Source organism: Lynx canadensis, chromosome E3 (assembly GCF_007474595.2).
Source record: "Lynx canadensis isolate LIC74 chromosome E3, mLynCan4.pri.v2, whole genome shotgun sequence".
Lineage (NCBI taxonomy): Eukaryota > Metazoa > Chordata > Mammalia > Carnivora > Felidae > Lynx > Lynx canadensis.
In genome coordinates, this window is record NC_044318.1 from 36,011,705 (window position 1) to 36,039,327 (window position 27,623).

Sequence of the window (27,623 nt, forward strand, 5' to 3'; positions counted from 1 at the left end):
CGCTTCATGACCCTCCGGTCAACCACATCTTCAGAGCCCCTCTGGCCACTTGGGTCACGTATTTGAGGGCTCTCGGATTAGGACACAGCGGTCGGGGAAGGGGGGTTGTCTAAGACCCCCATTTGTAGAGTTCCTGCAACTATTAAATGAGATCCTGTAGGAGGGCACCACAGCATAGGCACTTAGGACAATAATTACTCGATTATTTCAATACGTCTAAGGAATTCTAAGTTTGCAAATAGAAGCTGAGGGGGGCGGGGAGGCCACACTGGTCACTGTACAGCCCACAGCCGTCTGGGTCCACAGGGGCTTGCTTTCATCTCCGGCAGGACGAGATTCCACGAAAAGTTATCTGACAACAGGGCTTCTGCTCTCAGGACCAGTAACGGGAACATCTTGCGATTCCCACCCCAAAAAACCACATCACAGCATTAAAGTTACAGAAAAGTCAATCTTTTATTTCCCCTTGCCTATGAACGTTTGCCGGGGAACATTTAAAAATAGTGACCCCAGGCCCCACTTGGCCATTTTCCTCCAGCTGGGCAGAGAATCTCTCTTGGGTTTTTTTGTTTTTTGTTTTTTGTTGTTTTTTAATTTAATGTGCATTCGGGTGGACAACCCCGAACCCAAAAGGACCGTAATTTTATGAAATTAAACCATTATGAATTTAATCATACTACGGGCTGAAAGTTGCTGACTAAAATACCTCAGGCCACAGCAGCAGAGGCCCAGGTGGCTTTCGAAGCGTTCTTCCTGTTTCTGTAAGACATGCTCTTCTTGCCTGTACGTGCGCACACACACTCTGGTGCGGGACAAAAGCCGGTGCAAGCACTGCTCCGCGTGGTTTGACAAGGTTCTCAAGATCATTTCTAGTGGATCTGGTCATTTTCTTTTTTTTTTTAAACAGGTTTATTTGGCAACAAGCTGACTCGTTAAAACCCTGCTTTTGAAAAGGAAAAATGTGCAATAAAACGTACTATTCTAGAAAGCGAGAGATGTCGTCACTTTTGAGAAATGAAATCCAGGTTGGCAATGTGTCTCATGGTCGGCCTTCCGTGGGGACAGTTCCAGGGATGGTCCATCTCACCCATGTGGGTGATCAGTTTCTTCATCTCACTTGTGTTTAGGGCGGTTCCAATCATCACCTGAGTAGGAGACACAACGGTTCCGCGTTTTATGGCTTTGGGTACAAGAGCACCTCTCCAGCAACATTTTTCTCTGCAACGAGGATGGACACGATGACTACTCAAAACAGCGGTCCCTGAAAAATCTTCCTCCGAGGAACCCTACCCACTGATATCTCAGCCCCCCTCCGCTTTGTGAAATCCAGCCCTTCCGTGGCTCCTTTACGGCAACACACCTCTGTTACAGACACTGACCACACCTGTCCAGGATGCAACCAGTCTCAGCGGCCCTCCCGCCACCCAGACCTGTCACCTTGGCAACCACAAGGCCTCTGAAGACCTCCCCGCTTTCCCCCTCCACCTGTTCTCCACTCGGCAGCCAGTGATTCCTTTCAAAAGCTGTCAGATCACATTGCCAGCGCTCGCTGCTCACCTGGGTAAAAGCCCACGTGCATCGGCAGATTTGGCCCCTCATTGGCCTTGTGCCTGCATCTGCTAGAGCACATCCCTCTCTGACCCTCTCCAGCACACCGGCACCCCCTTTCCTTTTTTAATTTTTTTAATGTTTCTATTTTATTTTTGAGAGGAGAGAGAGAGACAGTGCGAGCAGGGGAGGGGCAGAGAGAGAGGGAGACACAGAATCTGAAGCAGGCTCCAGGCTCTGAGCTGTCAGCACAGAGCCTGACATGGGGCTCGAACCCACAAACTGTGAGATCATGACCTCAGCTGAAGGCGGACGCTTAACCAACTGACTGAGCCACCCAGACAGCCAAGGCACCTACCCCTTTCCTCGCGCACAGGTGCACTACACAAGCACCTACCTTGGGACCTTGGTGCTGGCCATGCCCTGTGCCCGGGTCCTCCCTCCCCAGATACTGCCCATCTCACTCGCCCTCCCTTCAGGCTCCTGTCCCTGCCTCCTCTTGATGAAACAGCACTCAGCTCATCTCTAGCTGAACTCTCCGTGGAGATGAGCGGGCCCCCCAGCAAGCACTAGAAATCAGCGCCCCTAAGAAACCAGGAGAGGTGGTGTGAGATGACAAGCCTGAGACGTGTGTCACCTTCCTTCTTCCTCGTGCCACGCACAGCCCCAGAGGCAGCATGCGTGGGGCGCTCCACCTCACTGGGGCGGACAGACCCCAGACAAGTCAACAGAGAAACAGGTGTCACCTGGGGGGGGGGGCGGGGGGATGGCGCCCGGGAGAGCCCACTTCCGTGGGGGACCTGGGAGAGCCCAGAGCTGGAGGGAGTCGGGCGGGTGTGTGAAGGCGGCATGCGAGGCGGGCAAGCGCAAAGGGCTTCGGGTGGGAGGAAGGCTGGTGCGGCTGGGGACGTGGCCGTGGCCGTGTGGCAGGAGCCAAGCGAGCAGACGGGGCTGAGGGGCTGGCAGGGCACAGGCCCGCGGGGTGCGGCAGAGGATCACCCACAACGGTCGGCAGCTGTGCTGACGGGAAAAGAAAGAGCCACAGTGCAGCGGCCCCGCCAGAGTGGGGAGGGCAGGGCGGCCTGTGGCTCCCCGGGTCTGTGTGGCACCTTAAGGCAGGACACTCTAAACCGCCTGGCCACCAGCCCAGGCCAGTCTGCCCTGCCTCTTGCTCACCGACCCCGGGGTGGGGGCACCAACACTGTCTTCACGGAAGAAATACCCGTGGCCGGAACTCAGATCCTCCCCTCACCCCTCCCCGAACTTCATCCAATCCCCAGGCTGCACGGTGCCCCTGAACTTTGCTCCCCGACTGACATTTCCCCAAGCTCGGATTCATTAACCTGACCATCTTCCAGACACCTGCACTTACAGCCTCATGGGGCCTCAAATACCACACGTCCAAATCAGCTTTTATGCCTCCCACCCCCCCAACTGCGAGCAAGCTGCTGCTTCCCCGCCGCCTTGTTCCAGAAGTTCGGGCGCCCCCACGACAGCCTGCGCCTCAGCCCTTCCAGCCCTCCGCACGAGCTCCCCGGTCCCCACCGGGATCGCAAGACCCCGTGTGGGTCCCGACGCTGCTCGGCTCACATCCGGGACCCCCTCCAGGACAGGCCGCCTCTGGCTTGGCTCACATGCTCCCCCCCCGCCCCATCTGTGCACCTGCTGTTTCTTCTACTAGGAGAGCTCTTCCCTGAGGGGCCCCATGCCCCTTCCAGGCGTCAGCCCAGATGCGTCCTCCTCACATGGCCCTTCCCTGCCTCCCAATCTCAGCTGCTCGACCGGGAGCCGAGGCCACTCCCTGTCCCCATACTGTTTTAACTTCTTTTCTGGGCCTACTGGTATCAGAAGTTACTACTTGGGCTTAAGTCTCTTCCTCCCCACGAAACCTTAAACTCCGCAAAGAGGGGGGGACCTCATCTGCCTTGTCCCCTCTGTGTCCTGGGCGGCACCTGGGTGGAGCCCCTGATGAAGGAAGGGCATCCCGGCTGCTCCCAGGGGTCAGGTGATCCAGACGCACCTGCTTCACTCTGACATCAGGCTGATGACCCATCACCGCCACCACCTCCAGGACAGGCTGAGCGGCGGCGGTGAAACGTCACAGCGATTACGGGTTAGAGGCCAGAGATAAGGCAGACGCACTCAGCTCGCACATCACACTGGCAGAGTAGGATGTGGCCGTATTACACACGATGACCCGTGGCAGTCTCGGCCACAGTCGACGGCGCTGCCTGGTCAGCAGCTGGCCTGAGAACTCGTGCCACCACCAGCCCGAACAGACCCTCCGGGCCCCGGAAGAAGAGCGCTGTTTACTTACAGACTTTCGACAGGCTCTGGAGGCAAACATCTGTCTGACGCGGGAAGGCCGACACATGACCCCAGGGCTGTCACTGAGCATGAAGATCAGTTCATCGATGTCCTGAGGTCCGAAGGTCCAGTTTTTACTGGTTGGCAAGGAAATCAACTTCGCCCTTTCAGTGACTGGAGCTGGAAGAATAAAATTCGGAGAAGAGTCCACGATTCAAAAAGTACGTTTCATTTGACGCCTGTGTGTAACAAACACTGAAACACAGGGCAGAGGCAAAATCCTTTCTGGGGGAACCGTGTCCATCCCTGATAAAATATACTTATCTAGGGCACCTCAAAGACTGTTCCCGGCTCTGACAGGACAATCCCGTCATCGTCGTCACTCACCCCCTTCGTCGATAACAAAATCGAAGCCATTCTTTCTGAATATTTCCAGATTTTCTATTAGGATAGCTTCATTGACAGCAGTTAAGTTGAGAGTCTGGGGTCTGAAAAAACAGAGAAGAGATTCAAACCCAGTCTCGAAGTCAAACATTTAGCCGTAAAGCAGAAATGAAACAAAGCCAATACGTGCTTCTTTGAATTCCTTTCAAAAAGCCAGGTAAGTGACAACGCTTTGTTCAGCCGTGTGCCTTTCCTGTCACGTAACTGCCTGAGAATTTCCCGTTAATTTTCTTCTTCTTTTTTTTTTTTAAGTTCAAATGACCACCAAAGCAGCTGGCTTTTCCTCAGCCTGCCACCCCATCCCAGTGACCCCATGTTTCTCTCAATCCACTCCTTAAAGACAACAATACAACACAAAAACGCTATTTTTCCTTCCTGCGACACAGACCATGTGAAAAGCTCGGCTGGGTCATCACAGGCATCGGAAAGCAGAACACAGAGCATCTGTTTTGCTATCCCGCCCCTTCCGAGCCTGCATCATTGACCGCGCCATCTGTCCACGTAGCAATCTGTCCACCGGTCCTCCTGGTTCAGCGAGTGCTTAATCAGTCGGAACTGATAAGGGCAGGAGAAAGGACGGGCATGGAGTAAGAGACCAGTGGGGAAGAAGGACACTGAACAGGCAGTCACACAAACTGTAATGACAAAGTACACTGCCAATCAGGAGGCAGAGGCGCCCAGCACCACAAGAGCCAGAGCAAGTCAGATGGGCCTGGAGATAAGAGTCAAGGACGGTGTCTCTGAGGAAGGGACCTCTGAGCTGAGAGCTGGGGTGAGCGCCCGTTATCAGCCAATGGATGGATGGGTGAGCACAGGGACAAGCATTCTAGGCAGGGACAAGTCTGTGCAAAGGCCCGAGGATGGCCCACTGATGTTCCCAGAGCCACATACAAAAGATCTACTTCATTCTCCTTAATGACCAGGTAGGAATTCATCAGGTCTGTCAACGGCCTGAGAAGGAGATGGCCAGGTGGCTCAAGCATGGAGAACCAAGAGGAAGGACCTAGGGAGGGCCAGACCACGCAGGGCCTGGTAGGAAAGGAAGGACCTGTGGTCTTTATCCTTGGAGCATGGGCCACCTGGGACCCCAAGTGATCTGTGACTACCTGGGGCAACCTGAAATGTCACAAGCGAGACCCTATTTATGCAAAATGGCTAAAAAATAAAAGACCTCTGTGAAAGAGGCAGGAAGAATCCAGTATGAGAAAGTAGCTTATTAAATGTCTTTACACTGGGCACCTGCGTGGCTCAGTCGGTCAAGTGTCCGACTTCGGCTCAGGTCATGAATTCACAGTTCATGAGGTCGAGCCCCACCTTGGGCTCTGTGCCGGCAGCTCGGAGCCTGGAGCCTGCTTCGGATTCTGTGTCTCCCTCTCTCTCTGCCCTTCCCCACTCACGTTCTGTCTCTCTCTCTCTCTCAAAAATAAACATTAAAAAAACTAAAAAATAAATGTCTTTTCCATTACCATTAATACCTACTGAAAGTAAGTGAATTCAACCATTCCATAGGAAAGAGACTACTCCGTAAACTCGGTGCTTTCTCCCAGCTGAGTGACTGTTTGTTCGTGCCAGGATTTACTCCTACTGGGATCTCAGTGTATTTCTCTATGTCGCTGAACTTCCCAAATGAAAATCCATGACCTCTTCCTATCACTTGGCTTAAGAAAAGACTTCTGGTCTGCATGATACACCATCCCACCACCTTGTAAAGCGGTCAGCCTAAAACAGGCGTTAGCAAAGGAGAGACAAATACCAAGCTCTGTGGTGACTAATCACTGAACTTGATCTATGCTAGCTGAGGACAGACACACAGGCAGCGCCCCCCTTCTGCACACCTAAGTTCTATGTGCTATAAACAGACACGTTACGTACTATAAACTGGCCTTCGTCAGATTTTCTGGCCAACCGAAGAGGTAAAGGGCTTGATAAATAAAGAACATTAGCTGTGTGAACTTGGGAAAGTCACCTAACCTCTGCGTCCGGGAGCCTCCATTTTATCACCTGTGAAGTACTGATGGTAACAGCAGCCACTTTGTAGGTTGGGGAAGACTAAATGAATTAACGCGTGTCAATGGTTTCAACAGTGCCTGGCACAGAGTAAGCACTCAAGAGATGGCAGTTACGACTGCTGTGTGACAAGCATAAAAATCGGCCACAGGGACGCTTGTGGCTAAAAAAGAGACACACACACACACACACACACACACACACACACACACGTACGTATACGCTCTCGGGTCTTAAGCTTTAGGGGTGCAAGAACACGGAAGATTCTGAACACCAGAAAGAACTTACGTGATAAGCCTTTGACCCTGGAGGGCCGTGTGCTGCTGGAGCATCTCAAAGTTGTACTTCTCATCCGTGGCATGCTGGTCCACTATGAAGATATCTGCATTGAGTTTGGTGATTATAAATCCCAGGTTAAACTGACCAATGATCTCCATGTCTGCAAACATCGTTTTACTGCATGTGGAAAATGTTCGTTATGAGACATCGTGATTTTTAAAAGATTACTTTTCTGATTATAAAAGAGACTGTAACAGGAAAATGAACAATACAGAAACATAAACTAGAGAAAGCCCCTAATGATTCCGCTTTTAAAGGTAACATTAGTTATTCATTCGTTCATCCAGCTCCCCAGAGATGGCATCAGTAACTACTGTTCATTTGGTGTATATGTTCCCCGACCTTTGTTTACATATTAAAAACAAAACAAAAAAAACTGGGCGTGCCTGGGTGGCTGGGTCACTTAAGCGTCCAACTCTTGATTTCGGCTCAGGTCATGATCTCAGGGTTCGTGAGTTCAAGACCCGCATCGGGCTCTGCGCTGACATTGTGGGGCCTGCTTTGGCATTCTGGGTCTCCCTCCCTCTGCCCCTCTCCCGCTTGCTCTCTATCTCTCTCTCATTATAAATATTAAAAAAAAACAAAAAAACCCAAAAATGGAATCATAATTCTTCAGGCTGTTCTACGCCCCTCCCTTAACAAGGCATCTTCAGTGCTTTTTCAGACCCATTCATGTAGATCTCCTTCATTCTTTCTAGTGGCCGTACGGGAGCTCACTGCGAGCACGTACCATAACCTGTCCGACAAAGCCTCTACTGAACGACTTTCGGGTGTTTTCATTTTGAGTAACGCAAACGACGCTGCAGCAAACGTTCATGGACAGAAATCCACTCTATTCTGGGGGTATTTCTGTACGATAAATCCCTAGATTTGTTAAGTGTGTAAAAGTGCCTTTTCACTAATCCTGGGTATCAATCCTTCTAACATCTGCCAAGCTCACAGATGGGTCCTTTGGTGGGTGGCTTCAAAATCCAATTCCATTCATGACTACGTGCGTCAGTGCAGACAAGACAGATACCGCCACAGATCTTCACGTGAGAAAACGACATTGCCATTCTGTACCCCACACAACCAAATTTTGTGAAAATGGGTTTTCATGAGGATCAGCCCTGTGGTGCTCAGACGGGACTCGAGCTGAGACCTGAGACGGTTCTTTCTTTCCACGAGTGCTCCAGAGCAGCGAGGAAGATCCCTTCCACACCACAGCACCCACCTGGGCTCCCGTGGGACTTGCTTTGCTTGGAGCTCTGCCACAGTCAACCTCGGGTGATGGTCTGACAGCGACACCTCCGTGTGCCATGGATTACTAAGCTCCCATTTCCTGTTGGCAAGGAGCTCACACTGAGCTCAAGTCCAAGGTCAGGACCAAACGAATCCCCAAACCCTGTCTGTGAGGATGAGTCTCCTGGGACCATTCCCTGGTAGTAATTTCGTGTCAGAGTCCAATCAAGACACAAAAACCACACCAGCGATTTGAACAGAGGAAATTCATAACCAGGTATGGTAAACTAGTAGAAGGTAATTAACTAGTTAGCTAAGAAACACAGGGGTAGCAAACAGAGTGAGCAATGCTGGGCCTCCTGCTGGCAGCTGCCTTGTAGGAGGAAAAGACCAGGGTAGCCAAAAGGAAGGAGAGGCCGGGCTCCGGTGCTTTCTCGCGGCGTCCCTCTACCGCCCCCTACTGACAAAGTCTAGAAGTGCACCAGTAGAGATGCTCACATGGTCCAGCCTCAGAGATTGCAAAGTAAGGAGCCTACAGTGGATTCCAACTGAGACGCAACACACCTGTAAGCAGCACCAACACCAAGTCCCTGGCTCTGGTTCCCCAGATAGAGTCCCCGTGGGAAGAACTTGCACCGGCCTGAAGACACAGGCATTCTGTCTCTGCAGGTGTATCTCCCACCGTAAACTTAAAAAGTAGCATCAGGCTCAAACAATGAAGAAGAAACAAAACTGTACGACTTGCTCTCTTTGGTTATAACTCAAAATAGAAACACAAAAGCTGGTAAATGCTACCACAGTATTTCAATCACTGCCTCATCTTCCGCTCCGGACATGTCTTGGGAAAATCATCGGCAGGACAGCTCAGAACGAAAGGCGTTTCAGCAGCCGTGCACCGAAGGCCAGATGCCAATGCCAGGCCCACTGTAGATCAGCGTTTCTCAAAGGGAGCATTTGGGGTACCTGGCAAAAACACAGATTCCTGGGCTCCACACCCACGATCTACCGCATCTACTGAAATAGAATCTCCAGAGGCTGACCACGGGTTCCGCTTTCTGAACAAGCATCCTAAGCGGTTCTTTTGTGTTCCCCAAATTCAAGAACTACCATAACATGGGATCGATGAATATTTGTTGAATTAAAATCACTGCTTTTAAAAATTACAGTTGATTTCACTCACTGAGAAGGCTAAAAGCATCCAGGGTCAGATGCCTGGGGGGGCTCAGTCGGTTGAGCGTCCGACTACTGATCAGCTCAGGTCATGATCTGACGGTCTGTGAGATCGAGCCCCGAGTCAGACTCTGTGCTGAGCCTGGAGCCTGCTTGGAATTCTATCTCGTTCTCTCTTTCTGCCCCCTCCCCACCCTCCGTTCATGTGTGCACTCTCTCTCTCTCTCTCTCAAAAAAAAAAAAAAGAACCCAAAGAGAAAGCATAATTACTTTGCCTTTTGGGCACCTTACAGGTCTTTCTCCACCAAGCACGTGTTCCATGATCGTGCATGTAAGCCAGGAGCCCAGCTCTTCACTGTGTCCCTGAGCGTTCACAGGCCCCAGACCCCACCCAAAGATGTTCACCCCCCCTTAATCACACACAATTTAAAGGAACTATTTCCTATGGTGCCTGAGTGGCTCAGTCAGTTGAGCATCCAACTAGTGATTTTTGATTCAGGTCATGATCTTCAGGCCCCGCAACAGGCACCACACCATCAGTGCTTGGGACTCTCTCTCTCTCTCTCTCTGCTCCTCCCCTGCTTGTGCTCTCTTTCTCTGTCTCTCAAAATAAGTAAACTTTTGGAAAAAATAAATAAATGAACTATTTCCTAAAAACCTTTCCCAATGTTAGGCACCATGAATATCACGGGAATTATCTAACGTAACGCTTGCTGTTGAAGAACTGATTATCAAAATCAGGCAAAGCCTGTGCAGTCCAAACCAAAAGTGCCATAAAATTTCAACGTAATTACTGGTGCTCTGTGTATAGGACACAGCACATTTCAGTATCTACTGAGACAAAACATATACAATGCTTTAAAAAGATCAAAGTTAAGGGGCGCCTGGGTGGCTCAGTCGGTTGAGCCTCGACTTCGGCTCAGGTCAGGATCTCGCAAACTGAGTTCGAGCCCTGTGTCAGGCTCTGTGCTGACAGCTCAGAGCCTGGAGCCTGTTTCAGATTCTGTGTCTCCCTCTCTCTGCCCCTTCCCCGCTCATGCTCTGTCTCTGTCCCTCAAAAATGAATAAACATTAAAAAAATTAAAAAAAAAAAAGTCAAAGTTAAATATTTCAAGAGAAGTCATCGTTTTTAGAAGTTACAATGTTGTACGTGATTACTGTCAAGAAAGTGGTGGTGACCAGTGTTTTCTGTTATCAGTATTAACAGTTTTCTTGAAACTGACTCTCTTTTTTCCTTAACCTTACCCTACACAATCTTCTGGAAATCACAAGTTTGATAATAAATAATAATTTTTCCTAATATGCATTAAAATGAATCATGGGAGGGGTCCCTAGGTGGCTCAGTCAGTTAAACATCCAACTTCAGCTCAGGTCACTATCTCACGGTTCGTGGGTTTGAGCCCCATGTCGGGCTCTGCGCTGACAGCTCGGAGCCTGGAGCCTGCTTCAGATTCTGTGCCCCCCTCTCTGGCCCTCCCCTGCTCGTACTCTGTGTCTCTCTCTCTCAAAAATAAATAAACATTAAAAAAAATTTTTTTTAATGAATCATGGGAAATAGTAATGTCCACTAAAACCTCCATGGATTCAGTGCAGGGAGGAGTCACTGTGAAACCTTGGGGAAGAGGAATGAGATTGGGGTTGAGGAGGCCCTGATTAATTTGAACTAAATGGACAGGATGTGCTAAGAAAATCTAAGGAAACAATTCTTGAAAGGTTTCACCGAGAAAGACCTCTTTAAAGAAAGTTAATTTGATGCATATGAGGGGCAATGAAAACGTAGTGAGTGGAAACAGCATCACCAAGGATGCACCGGTAGGGCTAATGAGCAATCCGGTGAGTGGAAACAGACTCCCAAATTAGAATCTTCGAGGAGCACAGAGAAGGCAGAGAGAAAGGGGGGCCGGGAGAGGGGGAGACAGAAGCTTGGGAAAGTGTGACATCAGGAGACGTCACGTCTGTGGTGCAGAGAAGGCCCCCAGGGAGGACCGTCCTGACAGCCAGAGGAGCAAAACCAGGGCCTGGAAGGACCAGCCTCGTCCCCTCCCGGCAGCTCATCCTATGAAAGAACGTTACCTTATCTCCTTTCTCAGTTCATCTTCGGCGGCTTGGTTTTCTCCGGGGCAGATCTTTGCCCTGAACTTCCTGTAATTCTGTTCGCCTTCTTGTGGCCTTTCTTGGTGACGTAACTGCTTTATTCGTGTCGCTAAAGACCGCATGGAAAAGGCCAGGGGCACTACTTTCTTACTGATTTTAACAGCCACGTCGACCTGAGACGCTGACGTGTTCTGCGCAGTCACCAACCCTTGGGGGACGTCAGGATTCAAAGGAATGCCGTCTTTTTTGAAACGCCGTGTGCTTGGGGAGGATGCATCTACGGGCGGAGGCGAGACCCTATGTTGACGTCCACCGTCCTCGTGATTGGAACCGCGCTCCGTGTCTGCAGGGCGACGGTCAAGTTCAGGCAACTTCTCAGAAGCTTCCTCGTTTCCTTGTGAAAACCTGTCCTCAGGGGAGTTCGCTGCACAGACACCACCGGACCGACCGCCCGTTGCCGGGGTGCCGGGCCCTTCCCACGGGCCGGCCCAAGTGCGGCTGTGCCCCGAGTCCTGCTCCGTCTCCGCTCCGTCCCTGCGGTCACAGGGGCCCCCGCGCGAACGCATCGCCTCCCCGCCAGGGCCGGACGAGCCTGTGCCCAAGGCGCACTTCTGGAAACACGGGGAGTCTGGAGCTCCAGAACACTGGACGCGTCTCTTCTGTCTCGGAGAAATCCGTCTCGGTTCGGTGGTGTTCGGGCCCTGAGACCTGGTCTCTGTCGTGTGCCGAAGAGAAAAGGTCTCTCTCAGTCTGAAAATGGTCACTGCCCTCTTCGCTTCTCCTCCAGTCCTTAACGAAGCGGGATCATCCTGCTTTTCTGGCACGGGCTTCTCCATTTCTGCCGAATGCTTTTTTATTAAGTTACCTGAGTAGACAGGAGCAGAGGAGAGTATCAGGGGCTGCACTGAAGTGGAGAAAGAGGGTATTTCTGGGGGCACCTGGGGGGCTCAGTCAGTTAGGCGGCCGACATCGGCTCAGGGCATGATCTCGTGGTTCATGAGTTCAAGCCCCGTGTTGGTCTCTGTGCTGACAGCTCAGAGCCTGGAGCCTGCTTTGGATTCTGTGTCTCCCTCTCTCTCTCTGCCCCTCCCTCACTCGTGCTCTGTCGTTCTCTCTCTCTCTCAAAAATAAACAAACGTTAAAAAATTTTTTTTTTAAAAAGAGGATACGTTTTACAAAAGTAGGGATCCAGAGATGGCTAACAGAACGTACAACAATGGTTAATCGTAAGGGACATACAAATTGAAACCACACTTTAATGTTACTGTACGATCACCAGAATGGGCAAAAATTTAACAATCGACAAAAGTTCGCAAAGATGAGGCTTAAAAGGAAGGTGTAAATACTGCTGGTGGTAGTGAAATCGGTACAGTCGCTTTGCGAAACCTTCTGGGAGTAGCTCCTAAATCTAAACACGACGCATCTGCAGGTGGAGGCCTGTGGCCTGGCATTGCGCTCCTGGCACACCCACACCCGCCAGAGCCACAGACGGGGGTGTCCACGGCCGCTCTGGCCATAACAACCCAACCGTCCACAAAGAAATCATGCCGCTAAGAACTACAACGGAGGGGCGCCTGGGTGGCTCAGTCGGTTGAGCGTCCGACTTCGGCCCAGGTCATGATCTCGCGGTCCGTGAGTTCAAGCCCCGTGTCGGGCTCTGTGCTGACAGCTCAGAGCCTGGAGCCTGTTTCGGATTCTGTGTCTCCCTCTTTCTCTGACCCTCCCCTGTTCACGCTCTCTCTCTGTCTCAAAAATAAAAATTAAAAAATTAAAAAAAAAAAAGAACTACAACGGAATGCCACACAGCAACGAGAACGAATGAATGAGTTGCCATGTGACATGGACAGACCCCACAAGGTAATGAGAGAAAGAAGACGCAAAAAAGCAGAAATTAAAAGCAGATAAAATGAATCTGTGGTGTCAGAAGTGAGGAAGATGGTTACCACGGGGGGTCGGCGCAAGCAGAAGGGGTAGCAGGGTGGTTCTACGGCTGCCATCTCTTGACCTCAGGGCTGATACACTCGTGTTTGTTTGTTTTCAATACAATGGCCGAAAGGGGCATCGGTTCAACTGGGCTTCGAGATGCACCGGTATTTTGAGCAGTTTCTCCTTAGAGGGTAGCGTCTGGCGAAGCGTGTCTGTGAGTGGCCCCCTCCACAGAGATGTATATACAGCGGAGCAGCCTCCACTCCATCCCCGCGCACATCCACATCCACGCCACCCCACGCCGAGGACGGCCAGGGCTCACGGGCGCCCACCGCGTCCAAAGCGAAGCTCTGCCACTCTACTGCCCAGATTTCTGCGCTCCTGTTCCACTCCACCCCTCGGGAGCTTCGCCTCCACCTTATGCCCTGATTATCAAAACCAGAGCCTGCTTGCTCTCTTCCAAATCGACCTCTCCCCGCCCCTGGGGTGTAAGGAACGTTAGAACAGAGCGGCTCAGGATCCCTGCCAACAACCCCCCCCACCCCCGCCCCCTGCCAAGCCCCTTCCAGCTCCTCCTCGCACCCTCAGCTCACAAAGTCATCCCACAACCTCTCCTCTCACTGGGAGCCACACCCGTCTGTCACCTTAGCCTTCTGCCACACTCTAGTTTCAGCTTCTTCAGCAGCTCTGGTCTTCCCCCCTCGGAAGACACACTGATGGGCGCCCACCATCTCTGCACATACAGACATGGAGATCAGGGCAGGCTGGCCGACAGAAGAGAGTGTGCACCCCAAGGAGATGTGGTCATGGGGGGCGGGGGTAATGGCCAACTCTTCCCTCTGCCAAAGAAGGCGGCTGGAGCTCAACGCTGGGCCCCCTCCCAGATGTCCCAGCTGCTCTTGGTTTGGATAAAAAAAAAGAAAACCACTTAAATATCTGATCACGTAGGGCCAGGCAATAAAATAATGACTGTACCTGTCACTACTACACATCCTGAATCAGCTTTGTGGTGACGCTCATTCCCATATGTCACTCAGCGAAGAAGGCACAGGGGTGACGGGTGGGAAAATGGCAGTGCGAGGGCCCCCAGAAATTCCCCACTCCGTAAAGAAATGAGGAAAATGGGCAAAAATGGTCAGAATCGACTTTTTCAGAACTCTGGAAATTAACAAAAGGTTTGCAGCCATCACCTGTGTTTATTAAAGGAAAACGGTTGAGTCCTGGTAAGAACACATCCCTGGATGTGCCAAATGTGCCTTCCATTTCTCTTGTTACCCGATTTGCTGACATCTGCAGCTCCACACTGCCTACTGTGACACATCCTCTCAGAGATTTTGGGGGCGCCTGGGCGGCTCAGTCGTTTGAGTGTCCGAATCTTGAATTCAGCTCAGGTCATGATCTCACGGTTCATGAGATGGAGCCCCACATTGGGCTTCATGCTATCAGTGCAGACCCTGCCTGAGATTCTCTCTTCTAAATAAAAATTAAATAAAAAATTTAAAAAAATTTTTAAAAATTTAAAAAAATTAAAAAAAAAAAAAGGATAGTGAGTTTCAGAAGCTGTCCATACACCTGTGTATTTTCTTACCTTCAATACCCAACAACGGCTGCTGACTGACATTAAGTTTGTTGAGATCACCATCAAACATTCCTGTCAAAGATGTTTTTAAAACTGCCAACAAAAGCTTCTCCTCTTGCAGTAAAATTTGCCTTTTATCGGGAGTAACATTGACGTCAACACATTCTAAGACCAAAAAAAAAAAAAAAAAGACACTTATGTTTAAAATCACCTTTAACAGAAATTTCCCCATCTATTTTATTCTCTTGCACTTACCAAAAGTACTGTTAAAAACACTGCAGTGTCCAGACTAATATTCATAAACTGTAAAACCAGCACTTTCAGAGAAACAAGGAAAAGATGAACCGTTTATTAGACGGATAGAATATGCAAGTATCTGAACAGTTAATTTGCAAAAATAAAGAAAGAGCAAATAAACACATGAAAACATAGGATAGAAGACCGCACACCAAAATAAGGTCCTTCTAGTATCGCCCGCTGAGTTTGGTTCAAAATGACACTACCCAATACACGGCTCTAGATGTGTAAATGAGTACAGCCCGATCCTAGTCATGGACACACTAATTCTAGTACTAGGAATGTATCTTAAGGAAATTACCAATGATATAGGTAACAATTTAATATAAGGATAGTATTTAAATTTCTAAAAACTGAAGACAGCTAAATCAAGGCTAAGAATTTAAAAAGTTTAAGATACATCTGTACCTTGGAATATAATGAGTACAGCTGTTAAAATCATGTTTCTGAATAATTTTTAGGACATGGGAAAAAAAAACACTTATGTCAAAGGATAAAGAGCTTGATACAAACTTACCCAAAGTTATTTTCTCCCTTTTATAAAGGATATGAGTAGGGATATATATATATAGCATTATGTATTTTAAGGCGTGCACATATTTCTAAGTACCTAGGAAAAAATCCTAGATAACAATAAACCAGAATTTTCCCAATCAGAAGAAAAATAGCATTATTTTTAAAATCAGGGGGAACATTTGGTTTGCTTTCTCCCTTATGTGCCATGAAAAAGTCCTATTTTTGTAATAATAGCATTAACCTGGTCTCAAGCAGAAAGCAAGAAAGCCTCTATAAAAAATAAAAGTCTATACAATATAATTAAAAGTCTGTAAACAAAAAATACACTGCCATTAATTGTTGCCACAAAAATCCTTTCTGGTCATATCATGGCTTTATGATTTCATTTTTTTCTTTTAGGGGTAAGTCACCAACGTGACGGAAAGCTCAGTGGAACTTACCTGAATCAACAGAAATGTTAAGAACAACAAATGGATACTGATGGCGATTATACATATGATAGACCTCGTTCACAAGTCTGGAAACCTACGTACAAAACAAAGGTTAAAAAAGAACAAACATTCCTGTCTGTCCCCCAACACGCTGCTCTAATCAGCCACTACACGGCTATATCTTAACAGATGGACTGAGGTAGAGCGGGGCCTGCAATAAACTACATGTATTTAAAGTATACAGTTTGAGGGGTGCCTGGGTGGCTCAGTCGGTTAAGCATCCGACTTCGGCCCAGGTCACGATCTCAGAGTTGGTGAGTTCAAGCCCCGCATCAGGCTCACTGCTATCAGCATGAAGCTGGCTTCAGATCCTCTCTCTCCCTCTTTCTCTGCCCCTCCCTGACTTGCATGCACACGCTGTCTCCCTCTCTCTCTCAAAAATAAATAAACACTTAAAAAAATGTTTAAAAAATAAACTATACAGTTTGACAAGTTTACAATCAAGATCAGTAAGATTATAATCAAGATAATCAATATATCTATCCACTGCCCAAAAAAGTTTCCTCATGCCCCTCAAAGGGATATTTTTAGTCATCAATCCCTAAACCTGAATCTTTTTCCAATCCAAAGCTGCTTTTGAAGACATGTCAAAAGATGTAGGTGCGGCCTATTTATTTATCTGTTTATTATGTTATTTTAACTTCAGTGCCAACATGCTGCAGGTGCAATTTAAATGCTCATTAAACACACTCCAACGTACAGAGAAATGTATTTATGTGATTCTGTAATATCATTGTTAAAAGTGTTGGAGATAAACTATAAAACTGCACCATGCACAATACTGAACCATATCCAACAGACAGAAGTCACTTTCAAGTGCCACAAGAAAACAAAATCTATGACTGAGGTACAATATTGCTGAAAACGCAAAATCAAAACCGAAACACTAAAACCCTATCAAGATGACCAGTCTAGGGGCGCCTGGGTGGCTTAGTCAGTTGAGCGTCTGTCTGACTCTTGATTTTGGCTCAGGTCATGATCCCAGAGACGCGGGATTGAGCCTCGCATCAGGCTCTGTGCTGACAAGGGCTGAGCCTGCTGGGATTCTCTCTCTCTCCACCCCCTCCGTCGCTCCCCTGTTTGTGTTCTCTCAGTTTCTCTCAAAAAAAAAAAACCAAAAAACAAAAAACAACCATAAAAAAAAAAAAAATACCTTTGCCGGGTCACAAGGCCGCCGATTGACAAAGAAAAACTGTCTGTCTGTGGAGCTTCTTCCAACACCATGAGCACAGTGAGAAATGAAACCAGAGATGCTGTACAATGTTCACACGGTAAGGACAGGATTCCAGAATGGAAACAGTAACATGTCAGAGGGCACATTCATAAAGTAAAAACGAAATAAAATATAACCCCTGGTCACACACTGATAAGCATTAACATTTCAGTTGATGTGTGTCCGTGTTCCACTCTGATAAATCATAAAAAGGACACAGACCTTCTGGCATGTTCTACAGCTCCTACGGTCAATGAATCCACCACAGGAAATGCAGTGGGTTCAAAACAGATTTGCTTCAGCTCTTCTCTCACTTGTCCTATTAAATTCTTGGCCTCTATGCATGGAAGGAGTCTCACCCAAAACTCACATTCTAGAATCTTCAAGCTGTCCCCACCAGCTGCCCAGGGAGCTCAACTACTTGTATTCAGGATTTCTGCCCGCACTCCCTGCCCTTTTAGAATGTGTTCTCCTTGGGGCGCCTGGGTGGCTCGGTGGGTTAAGCGTCTCTTGATTTCAGCTCAGGTCAAGAGCTCGTGGTTAGTGGGTTCAAGCCCTGCATCGGGCTCTGCACTGAGTGCGGAGCCTGCTTGGGATTCAATGTCTCCCTCTGTCTCTCTCTCTGCCCCTTCCCCATTCACTTTCTTGGTCACTCTAAATAAACTTCAAAAAAATTTTTAAAGTAAAAAAAGACAAGACAAGACAAGACAATCTGTTCTCCATCAGCAAACTCTTATCTCCTAAGATATTGTTAAAGAGCTTCCTCAGGGCACCCGGTGGCTCAGTCAGTTGAGCACCCAACTCTTGATTTAGGTCCAGTCATGATCCCAGGGTTGTGGGATGGAGCCCCGACTCAGGCTCTGCGCTGGGGCGCTGCGCTCTCTCCCTCAGCCCCTCACCCCAACTCACTCACTCTCTCTTTCTCTCTAAAATAAAAAAAATTACAGTGCTCCCTCTGCCTGTGATCTACCCGGGGTATGTGCACTCTGCACTCTGTAAGAATGGTGTGCACACAAAAGAAATGAATCTCTGCATGTGAGCCAGGGGCAAGTAGACAGTGAGCAGGTGTGGGCCATCACAAGGCCAATCCCAAGTAGGGGCAATGCCAATTTTTCTTACCCTGAGAGTAGTGACAGTGGACAAGATATTGGGTAAGGCATGAATGAAAGGAAACACTATTCCGCTCTGTCAAATCCCCATAAGGCAAAACATATACGTAAATTAAAAATTATTTTAATTTGTCACTAAGCAGTTTCCTTACTACAAAGGTTTCAATAGGAAATAAATAGGAAACCAAAGAATTAAATAGGAAATCCCCTCAAGTGCACCAGGGACCCAGGATATTGAACGAATTAAGTAACGGACCCCTTTATAAAAATCCTCTTTCTCGGCAATAATAATGCCTATAACTTTACCACGAATATAAAAACTATAAACCTTAAAATCACGATCTTTAAAAACAAAAGCCTCCAGGGGCACCTGGGTGGCTCAGTCGGTTGGTTGAGTGTCTGACTCTTGATTTCGGCTCAGGTCGTGATCCTCATGGGTTCATGAGTTCGAGCCCTGCTTCAGACTTCGCGCTGACAGCACAGAGCCTGCTGGGGATTCCCTCTCTCTCTCTCTCTCTTTCTGCCCCTCCCCTGCTTGTGCTATCTCTCTCTCAAAACAAATACATACATACATACATACATACAAACCCAGACAAAATGTCTGATTGTAATTTTCCCGGCAGCAATCTACTCACCGAAACAGAGTCTGCAAAGCATCACCGTGGCTCAGCCCGTACTCTTCACACACAGAGTCACTAGGGGGCAGCTGAACAAAAGGAATGAGGCTTTGCAGCTAAAAGAGACAAGACTCACAGTTAATTCCTAACAAAATTAGGATGAACCTAATTTCAGAAAGGAAGGGTTTTGTGTGTTTGCTTTTCCTGGTCAGGCCGCTCAGAGCAAGAGCACAAGGAATCTCAGTGGCTGATTCTGGCAGCTATCATAACTGAAATTTTGATTTTTTTATCAGAAGGATGGACCACTTGAGTGCATACTTATCCATAATCAATACATTGCCCACAACACCCTTTTTCAGATGCAGAGTAAAAGGAGGGTTTTGTTCTCTGGAAGAATAAAATAAAAAAAATCTTTCAGCTCTCAGCATTAACTCTTGTGGTAAGTACCTAATTAAGAAATCAATTATTGGGGGCTCCTGGCTGGCTCAGTCGACAGAGCAGTCGACTCTTGATCTCAGGGTTTTAAGTTCGAGTCCCACGTTGAGGATAAAGCTTCCTTAAAAATAAAAATCTTTAGGGGCGCCTGGGTGGCGCAGTCGGTTAAGCGTCCGACTTCAGCCAGGTCACGATCTCGCGGTCCGTGAGTTCGAGCCCCGCGTCGGGCTCTGGGCTGATGGCTCAGAGCCTGGAGCCTGTTTCCGATTCTGTGTCTCCCTCTCTCTCTGCCCCTCCCCCGTTCATGCTCTGTCTCTCTCTGTCCCAAAAATAAAAAAACGTGGAAAAAAAAAAAATTTAAAAAAAATAAAAAAAAATAAAATAAAATAAAAATCTTTAGGGGTGCCTGGGTGGTTCAGTCAGTTAAGCGTCCCTCTTGATTTCAGCTCAGGTCATGATCTCGTGGCCGTGGAATCGAGCCCCATGTCAGGCTCAGTGCTGAGTGTAGAGCCTGCTTAAGAGTCTCTTTCTCTCTACCTCTGCTCTCCGCCCCCCATCTGTCTCTCTCTCTCTTTAAAAAAATAAAAAATAAGGGGCGCCTGGGTGGCGCAGTCGGTTAAGCGTCCGACTTCAGCCAGGTCACGATCTCGCGGTCTGTGAGTTCGAGCCCCGTGTCGGGCTCTGGGCTGATGGCTCAGAGCCTGGAGCCTGTTTCCGATTCTGTGTCTCCCTCTCTCTCTGCCCCTCCCCCGTTCATGCTCTGTCTCTCTCTGTCCCAAAAATAAATAAAAAAATGTTGAAAAAAAAAAATTAAAAAAAAAAATAATAAAATAAAATAAAAAATAAAATAAAATAAAAATCCTAAAAAAAAAAAAAAATCAATTATTGGATTTCCTTCTCTCGTCTTTGGAAAGGACAAGAGAAACCTGCCATAATTACTACAGGAATAAAATGTTTTTTAAATAACTGGCCACCACTACCTGTTTCTGCCCAAACACAGATCCAATATTTTCCTTTATGCTGGAGCTTCCGCTTGTGCAAACCACAGGCTGGCGTTTTCCTTGTCCAACCTGATTGCTGCAACTCACACGGATGCCCGCTGCAATGATACAGTATGCTTGTAAGACCTGGACCATTCTGGCATACTCCTGTTTAAAAAACACAAATACAAGACTCAACGTTACTTTAATCCTACAAAAACTACATGGTTCAAGTTAAAACATCCAACTCAAGGTTCTCGTATCGGCGCACAAAGAAGAAAAACTGTTCCTTACAGAAGGAGCTGTGAATACCTTTATGCATGTATACCTTTGTATTCAACGTATACCCTCACACGTGGTATGAGAGAGCTCAAGAGGCTTAGGTTCCTAACCACACTTCTCTTGTGTCCACGATGTCCACGCCCACTGCTATAAAAACCAAAAAGTGCATTCCACTGGACCTGGTAATCCTTCCTTTATAAGTTTATCCCTGTAGAATGACTGGCACAAATAATCAAAGATATATTACAAAAATGTTCACTGAAACAATCTGTAATTGTGAAAAAAAGTTTATTTAAAAGTTATTTCATCAGACAGTGAGTCAATTAGGTCAAACTGTTTTTTCTCTCATTAAAAAATGTTTTTATGTTTATTTTTTGAGAGAGAGAGAGAGAGAAAGAGAAGGAGAGAAAGAAAGAGAGAGAGAGAGAGAGAGAGAGAGAGAGAGAGAGGGAAAATCCCAATCAGGCTCCACACCATCAGTGCAGAGCCCAATGCAGGGCTTGAACTCACAAACTGTGAGATCATGAACTGAGCTGAAACCAAGAGTCAGACGTTTAACTGACTAAGCCACCCAGGTGCCCCTGTAATTGTGAAAAATTAAAAAGAACCTAAGCTACCATCAACAAGGAGTTAATAAATTATGGTATATCCATATAATGGCAGAATGATAGAGAATAAAGTAACGAGTCAGCCAAAAAAGATACACGATCAAAGAAGATACCTACGACATACTATAGAAATGGTCAAGTTATAGAACCGTAACGTATAATGTGATCCTAATTGTTAAGAAAAAAAATAAAACGTATGCATTAAAAAAATAAATAAATAAAAACCTTTACAAAAGAAAATCAAAGATCGGATTTTATTCTCCATTCTATGGAATAAAGGTTCCACCTGTATATCAGTCTAAAGGATATACACCAAACTCTGGGAGGCAGACAGACACAATCTCAACTTTCTACTACATATAATCCTGTATTACTTACATCTTTATATTCTGTATTGTTTCATTTCATTATATTAATTTATCTTGAATTTTTTTTCTCAAGATTTGTAAATACATGAAATTAAAAGGAGCCTGGAAACACATATATCACACTATTAACAAGGGTCTTTTCCAGCAAGTATAAGTTCTTTATTCTTATAGTTTTTGAGGCACTGATTTTTTTTTACCATGAGACATAAAAAATGAATAATAATTTTTTTCTATACAAAAAAATTTTAATTTTTTTTGGTTTTTAAAATTTTTTTAATGTTTATTTATTTTTGAGAGAGAAAGAGAGCACGAGCGGGGTAGGGGCAGAGAGAGAGGGAGACACAGAATCCGAAGCAGGCTCCAAGCTCTGAGCTGTCAGCACAGAGCCTGATGTGGGGCTCGAACTCATGAACTGAGAGATCATGACCTGAGCCAAAGTCAGATGCTTAAACAACTGAACCGCCCAGGCACCCCAAAATTTTTAATTTTTAAATAAAAATGAAAAAATGGTTTTATCCACAGTAAATATACATTCTTGTAAAATTTGCACTGTAACTTGTGCAAATTGCTGTACAAGAAAGTGTTTAGCTGCATCCATTTAAATAACTCTTTGATTATAAAAAGATAGACACACAAAAGAGAAAAGTGCAAGGAAGACAGCAAAAAGCACCTGTGATCGCACATGCATCAATAACCACTGGTAACAATCACATGTCTTCCCTTCCAGCCTTCTTCCTATGCATATTTCGGCTAACTGCTTTGCTTTTACAAAACTATACGATTACATGTATATACGCAGACACACATAAATACACGTATGCACAGTTTAGAACTGCTTTCTTTTTGATGTTTGTTTATTTTTGAAAGAGAGAGCGAGACAGCAAGCAAGTGGGGGAGCGGCAGAGAGAGGCAGACACACAGAATCCGCAGTAGGCTCCAGGCTCTGAGCTGTCGGCACAGAGCCCGACGCGGGGCTCAAACTTATGGGCCTTGAATTTATGGGCTGTGAGATCATGACCTGAGCCGAAGTCGGATGCCTAACCCATTGAACCACCCAGGCGCCCCTAGAACTGCTTTTTAAGCACAATGGATATATTTATTTCATTTCCATTCAAATTCATAAAAGTTGTAACACTTCATTTTTCAGGAAACCGAGAAAAACATCTTATTAAAAACTACAGACAGAATGAAAAAGGTTACTTCTTAAAGAATTCATTCCCATGTTAGAACACCTAATAAATATGATTTAATGACTTTTTTTTTTTTTTTCCCCAAGAAAAAAAGAGAGGATACCTCAACCTCAAGCTCAGTCTTTGGTCAGGAAAAGACAAACTAAGCACGCCCCAAAAAACTCAGGGAAGAGAATCATCTGAAGAGGTAATTTCAGTGCACATTAGTGCGGCAGATCTCTCACTACATGTGTATCAATGCTCTCAGAGGCTGGGGTTCTGAATTTACTGTACATTTTTCTTTTTTTAATGTTCATCTACCTTTGAGAGAAAGAGAGCACGAACAAGGGAGGGGCAGAGAGACAGGGAGACACAGAATCCAAAGCAGGCTCCAGGCTCCAAGCTGTCAGCACAGAGCTTGACTTGGGGCTCGAACTCATGAACCGCGAGACTGTGACCTGAGCCCAAGTCAGACACTTAACCGACTGAGCCACCCAGATGCCCCTAACGTACCTTTTTAATATTCCTTTGAAACTCCTTATGGCGCACAGGGAGTGTATAAAATAGCTGCTGCACACTGACCGTTGTCCCTCTGGGTCGTGGGTGGGGGGTTTTCTGGACGATTTTCCCATTGTGATCAAACACAAGCCGAGTCCCGACCTTCGCGGATGCGTGGCAGGTAGAAATAGTCACATCGCTGTGAGAGAGAGCAGGTGCGACACGGTCAGACACTGACAGGTGCTGGACATCACATGCTCATTCTCCCACTTCTGTTCTCTAAAACCTCTCCTGAAAAAATGCTGATCCTTCTGAGATAATCGAGAAAGTTTGTATGGGTGAGGGGTCATCATAGAATCTAAATCTTGGCGCCTAATAGTAAGACAGAGAGTTCTATAAATGCTTTGTTTTGATGAAAGCTTTGATACTTGTTTTTATGGTTAAGCGGCAAAATAAAAGGTCTCACAGCTTACATATTAACAAATAAAGATTTATTTCTCAGTATTATTCCTACTGGTTTAACAAAACTTTTAACAAGGATCCAAAAAATATTATAGTTCCAATGCGTAAGTAATTATTCATAAAAACCTAGACTCTGTTATATATGATAGGCATTTCGGTTAAATTTTTTCCTAAACACTGAAATAAATCAAAACCAACACATCTGTAACTTATTATCTACGTGCCATTTTAAAATTGAGAAGTTACTGCTTTAACAAGGGTAATAATTCTTTTACAATACTATTTCATTTCATTGCTTACATTTCGGAAGTATTACCACTTAGATTGGCAGTAAGATAAAAAAAAATGTGGAAGTCTGAAGTTGAGACACTCAGCATGGAGAAGTATAAACAACAATGATTCTAACCCCACGTTTTCAGGTTCAGAGAGATTTTCGTAAGGGGTCAAGTTAGTGGATAAAAATATTGTTATCACCTCAGTGCACAAAGTGAACTCAGAGCTTCCCCCCGAAAGCCAAAAGTTTCAACCTGAGTTAGGTCACCAAAGTCTTGAATCTTAGAAGTGTGATGTTTCAGAGCTGAAAGAGAGGTACACAGTAAGACCAAAAATATTTCAAGGGATATACCCCTGAGTAAATACCACACCTACCAAAGCAACTGGTTTTAAAAAGCTGTTTTTGTGTTTCCTAAGACAGTGTTACTCAAAGTTTGGAAACATTTTGCTCAAATATTTAAAAATAGGACTAGAGGCACCTGGGTGCCTGTCCGTTAAGCATCAAACTCCAGCTCAGGTCATGATCTCACATCTCGTGAGTTCGAGCCCTGCGTCGGGCTCTGTGCTGACAGCTCGGAGCCAGGAGCCTGCTTTGATTCTGTGTCTCCCTCTCTCTCTCTGCCCCTCCTCACTCGTACTCTGTCTCTCTTTCAAAACATAAGTAAAACACAAAAAAAAAAAAAAAAAAAAAAAAAAAAGATTAGAAAAACTCCACTTACTTAAGCCTTCAAAGTTTTCTTCTTCTACCCCACATCCATTGTCTGAAACTTCAATGAGATCCACCCCATAGTCTTTGAGCCTTAGATCTAAAAAGTTTAACAAATTATTTGATCCATGTAAAAAAGCCTTTATACTCACATTACTTATAACTTATGTAATACAAATTAGAGTCATAATTACACTTACTTAAATGTACTACTGTCATTTTGTGTATTTCATTTTCTTTAAAAGGACTTCTTGGCAATTTACTAACCCAGATAAAATAGTTTTCTCTTTTCTTTCTTTCCTTCCTTTCTACCTTTCTTTCAAAAGGATAATTTCAAGAGTCATTATGGAAAAAAGGCTCTGCAATCAGACTTCCTGGAATCACATTTTCCTAGCTCTATGACCTCAAAGTAAATTCCCGTGACTTCATTTTCTGTTCTATAAAATGAATATAGTAGTGATAAAAATTCCTATCTCATACGGTTATTCGGCAGATTAGCAACAGCTGTGTGGCACTAGTAAGAACACAATAAAAGTTAACTGCTTTTATTATTACTACCTACCTAGGCACATAAAAGATGCTAAATTTAAGTTTAAAACATAGTAATTTCTCAGTATATCAACATCTGGTTGTCTTATTACAATCACAAATGTTTCTTGAATAATACAGTATAAACTGATTATTTCCTGTGGCTTAAAACTCTTCTAAACTTACCAATATTAGTGGCACCGGCATCCACACTATTTTCTACCAACTCCTTCACAGCAGTACTTAGACTCAGTACTACTTGTCCAGAACAAATCTGATGGACTGACCTCCGATCGATAGGCTTGATGGCCTTAGCAAGTTCTGTACTAAAGACACCAGTTACAAGAAACAAAGCAAGTATGCATTTATGTATTTTCATCCTGGTTTTAACTGCGGGAAATGATTCATCTCTGTTAATAATCAATGTATCTAACATGTTCATTTATTATATTAACATATCCCTTGAGCATATTCTTAAATATAAACGTTGTTCTACGATCCTTACACATTTGTCAAAAAATCTGAATAGATACTTCAAATGTAATGGGTATTTAGAAATTTATTATACTAGGATCTACACAGAGGAGACACATGTACCCTTAAAGCTACAGGTCAATAATCTTTGGCAACAATGGGATCTTCTTCCGAAAAGTGAAAACAACATTTCTCACACGATTTGAAAAACCACAAGTATGGTGGGCAATACACAGCGTTTATGTTAAAATCAAAACCATCTTAGAAACTGGGTACTGGTTCTATTACTGCTCCCAAAGAAGCCTTTCAATCTCCACTCCCAATCCAGGCTGCTTGCTGCTGCCGTAGTAAAGACTCCCCCAAAGTTCTTGCTATACTTGCTTTAAGAGTTTCCCAACCAATCTGTTTCCACTTTCTCCCTACTCCAATCCACCTTCCATGAAACCATCAGTTTAAAAATCATTAATCTGGCCAAATAATTTCTCTGCTGAAAAATCTACTACTGTTGGGGCACCTGGCTGGCTCAGTCGGAGGTGCATGGGACTTCTGATCTTGTGGTTCTGGGTTCAAGTCCCACCTTGGGCATACAGAGTGCTAAAAAAAAAATACATAAACTTTAGGAAAAAAATTTTTTGAAAAATCTACTAGCGTCCCACTGTCTCCTATATTAAGTTTAAAATCTCGTTCTAACTGGACCCCAGTCTACTTTTCTCTCATTCTCTCCAATCCTCTCCCTTCACTAACTCCCTTACATTCTAGTAATAGCAAACTGTTTCCTGAATATCACAAGCTGTTTTAGACACACATACAAATCTTTTGGTCTAGACTGCTCCCCTCTTCCTCCTCTGCCTGGCAAACTCCTGTCATCCCAAGAACGTATTCCTTATGTTCGTTGATTTAGCAATTTCTTGTAAGCAGTTTAATTGATAATGTGGATGTAACAGAACCCAGAAGCCTCCATGGGAGAGAAATCTTTGGGTCTTCTCCCACAGCATCTAACACACAGCAGACCTTCGATAAACTCTTATAAGATAAAGGGAACAAACATCTTTACTCTTCATTCTACCTTGAAAAAAATTTCGCTCAGGTTTCTCTTAAATGTGGAAACTGCAGATGACAATATAAAATGGAAAGAAGTATCTCTTAAACTTATTTACTTGGCAACACACCATAGGCTAACAAGTCCACTTCTGATATTTATTTTGAGGACTGGGGATGAAACATTTAAACACAGACCGCGAATCTGGGTTCAGGAAGCTGACACTGAATTCAACAGTGCTAGCTGAAGATTCGCCGCTCTGAACTGCATGCAGTTTACTAACCAGCAATGACATACTCAAAGAGATACAAAAGTTCTGCATTTTCAAAAAACGGTGCGGCTATGCAAATTAGCATTTGCCTTGAAGCCTCCCCAAAATAACCTCAATTTTCAAAAAAAGAAAAGAAAGAAACCAGGCAGAGAAAAAATGAATTCAGTCTCCAGGCACTTCGTGCTCCGGCTTCCAGTCCAGGGACGTGTGGCGGCGTCCGAGCAGAGTCTGCAGGGAGCCGACCGGATGCTCCCGCCGAACCCAAAGGGCAGCAGGTAGGGGGGCCCGCTCCGGGGCCTCCGCGCCGGCTCGCCCAACGCTGCGTCCTCCTTCCATTCCATTCCAGGAATCTGGAACGCCGTGGACCTCAGGGAGAGCGACCGCGAGGGGACACTGCAAGCACCTCTCACCTTGGCCCTTCGGCTAGCTCCATGGATCCAGAGTGTGACCCACCTCCGGGACTCGGGACAGTTCCCGCCGCCGCCGCTCCCACGGAGGCTCGGCCTCCCGGCTGCCCATTGGCCGCTTCCGACACTGTGCTCCGCCCCTTCCGGATAGGGCAGCCGACGATTCCCACACCTCCTTCTTGCTGATTGGTTGTGTAAAAGGTCGAGGCCGTGACGTAAGAGGGCGCGGGCCAATTAGACCATAC

General features: G+C 46.0%; 1 protein-coding gene across 4 annotated transcripts; it reads right to left on the reverse strand.

Moving 5' to 3' along the window:
• Window positions 1-431: 431 nt before the first annotated feature.
• Window positions 432-27,589, reverse strand: PMS2 (PMS1 homolog 2, mismatch repair system component). 4 transcript variants are annotated; one of them, XM_030300097.2, is made up of 15 exons: window positions 27,382-27,589; window positions 25,374-25,513; window positions 24,673-24,759; window positions 24,155-24,257; window positions 23,234-23,417; window positions 20,294-20,461; window positions 18,897-18,994; window positions 17,093-17,192; window positions 15,889-15,973; window positions 14,645-14,800; window positions 11,110-11,995; window positions 6,595-6,762; window positions 4,243-4,343; window positions 3,866-4,035; window positions 432-1,145 (listed from the first exon to the last, which is right to left on the reverse strand). In XM_030300097.2, exons 1-15 carry the CDS (start codon window positions 27,402-27,404, stop codon window positions 1,002-1,004), a joined length of 2,613 nt encoding a protein of 870 aa, XP_030155957.1. In that variant the 5' UTR covers window positions 27,405-27,589; the 3' UTR covers window positions 432-1,001. The 4 variants fall into 4 exon arrangements, with proteins under 4 accessions (XP_030155957.1, XP_030155956.1, XP_030155958.1 ...); XM_030300096.2 differs by lacking the exon at window positions 27,382-27,589 and having other exon boundaries at window positions 25,374-27,366; XM_030300098.2 differs by lacking the exons at window positions 24,155-24,257; window positions 24,673-24,759; window positions 25,374-25,513.
• Between the last annotated feature and the right edge of the window lie 34 nt (window positions 27,590-27,623).

Bases quoted from the DNA above. Each gene is read 5' to 3' on its own strand.
- PMS2 (XM_030300096.2), bottom strand. From the start codon at position 25,629: ATGAACATGTTAGATACATTGATTATTAACAGAGATGAATCATTTCCC. The intron at 17,193-18,896 runs GTGAGTAGATTG...AACATTGTACAG, and splicing joins GCTTTGCAGACTCTGTTTCG to CATCTCTGGTTTCATTTCTC. The intron at 6,763-11,109 runs GTAACGTTCTTT...TTCCACATGCAG, and splicing joins GAACTGAGAAAGGAGATAAG to TAAAACGATGTTTGCAGACA.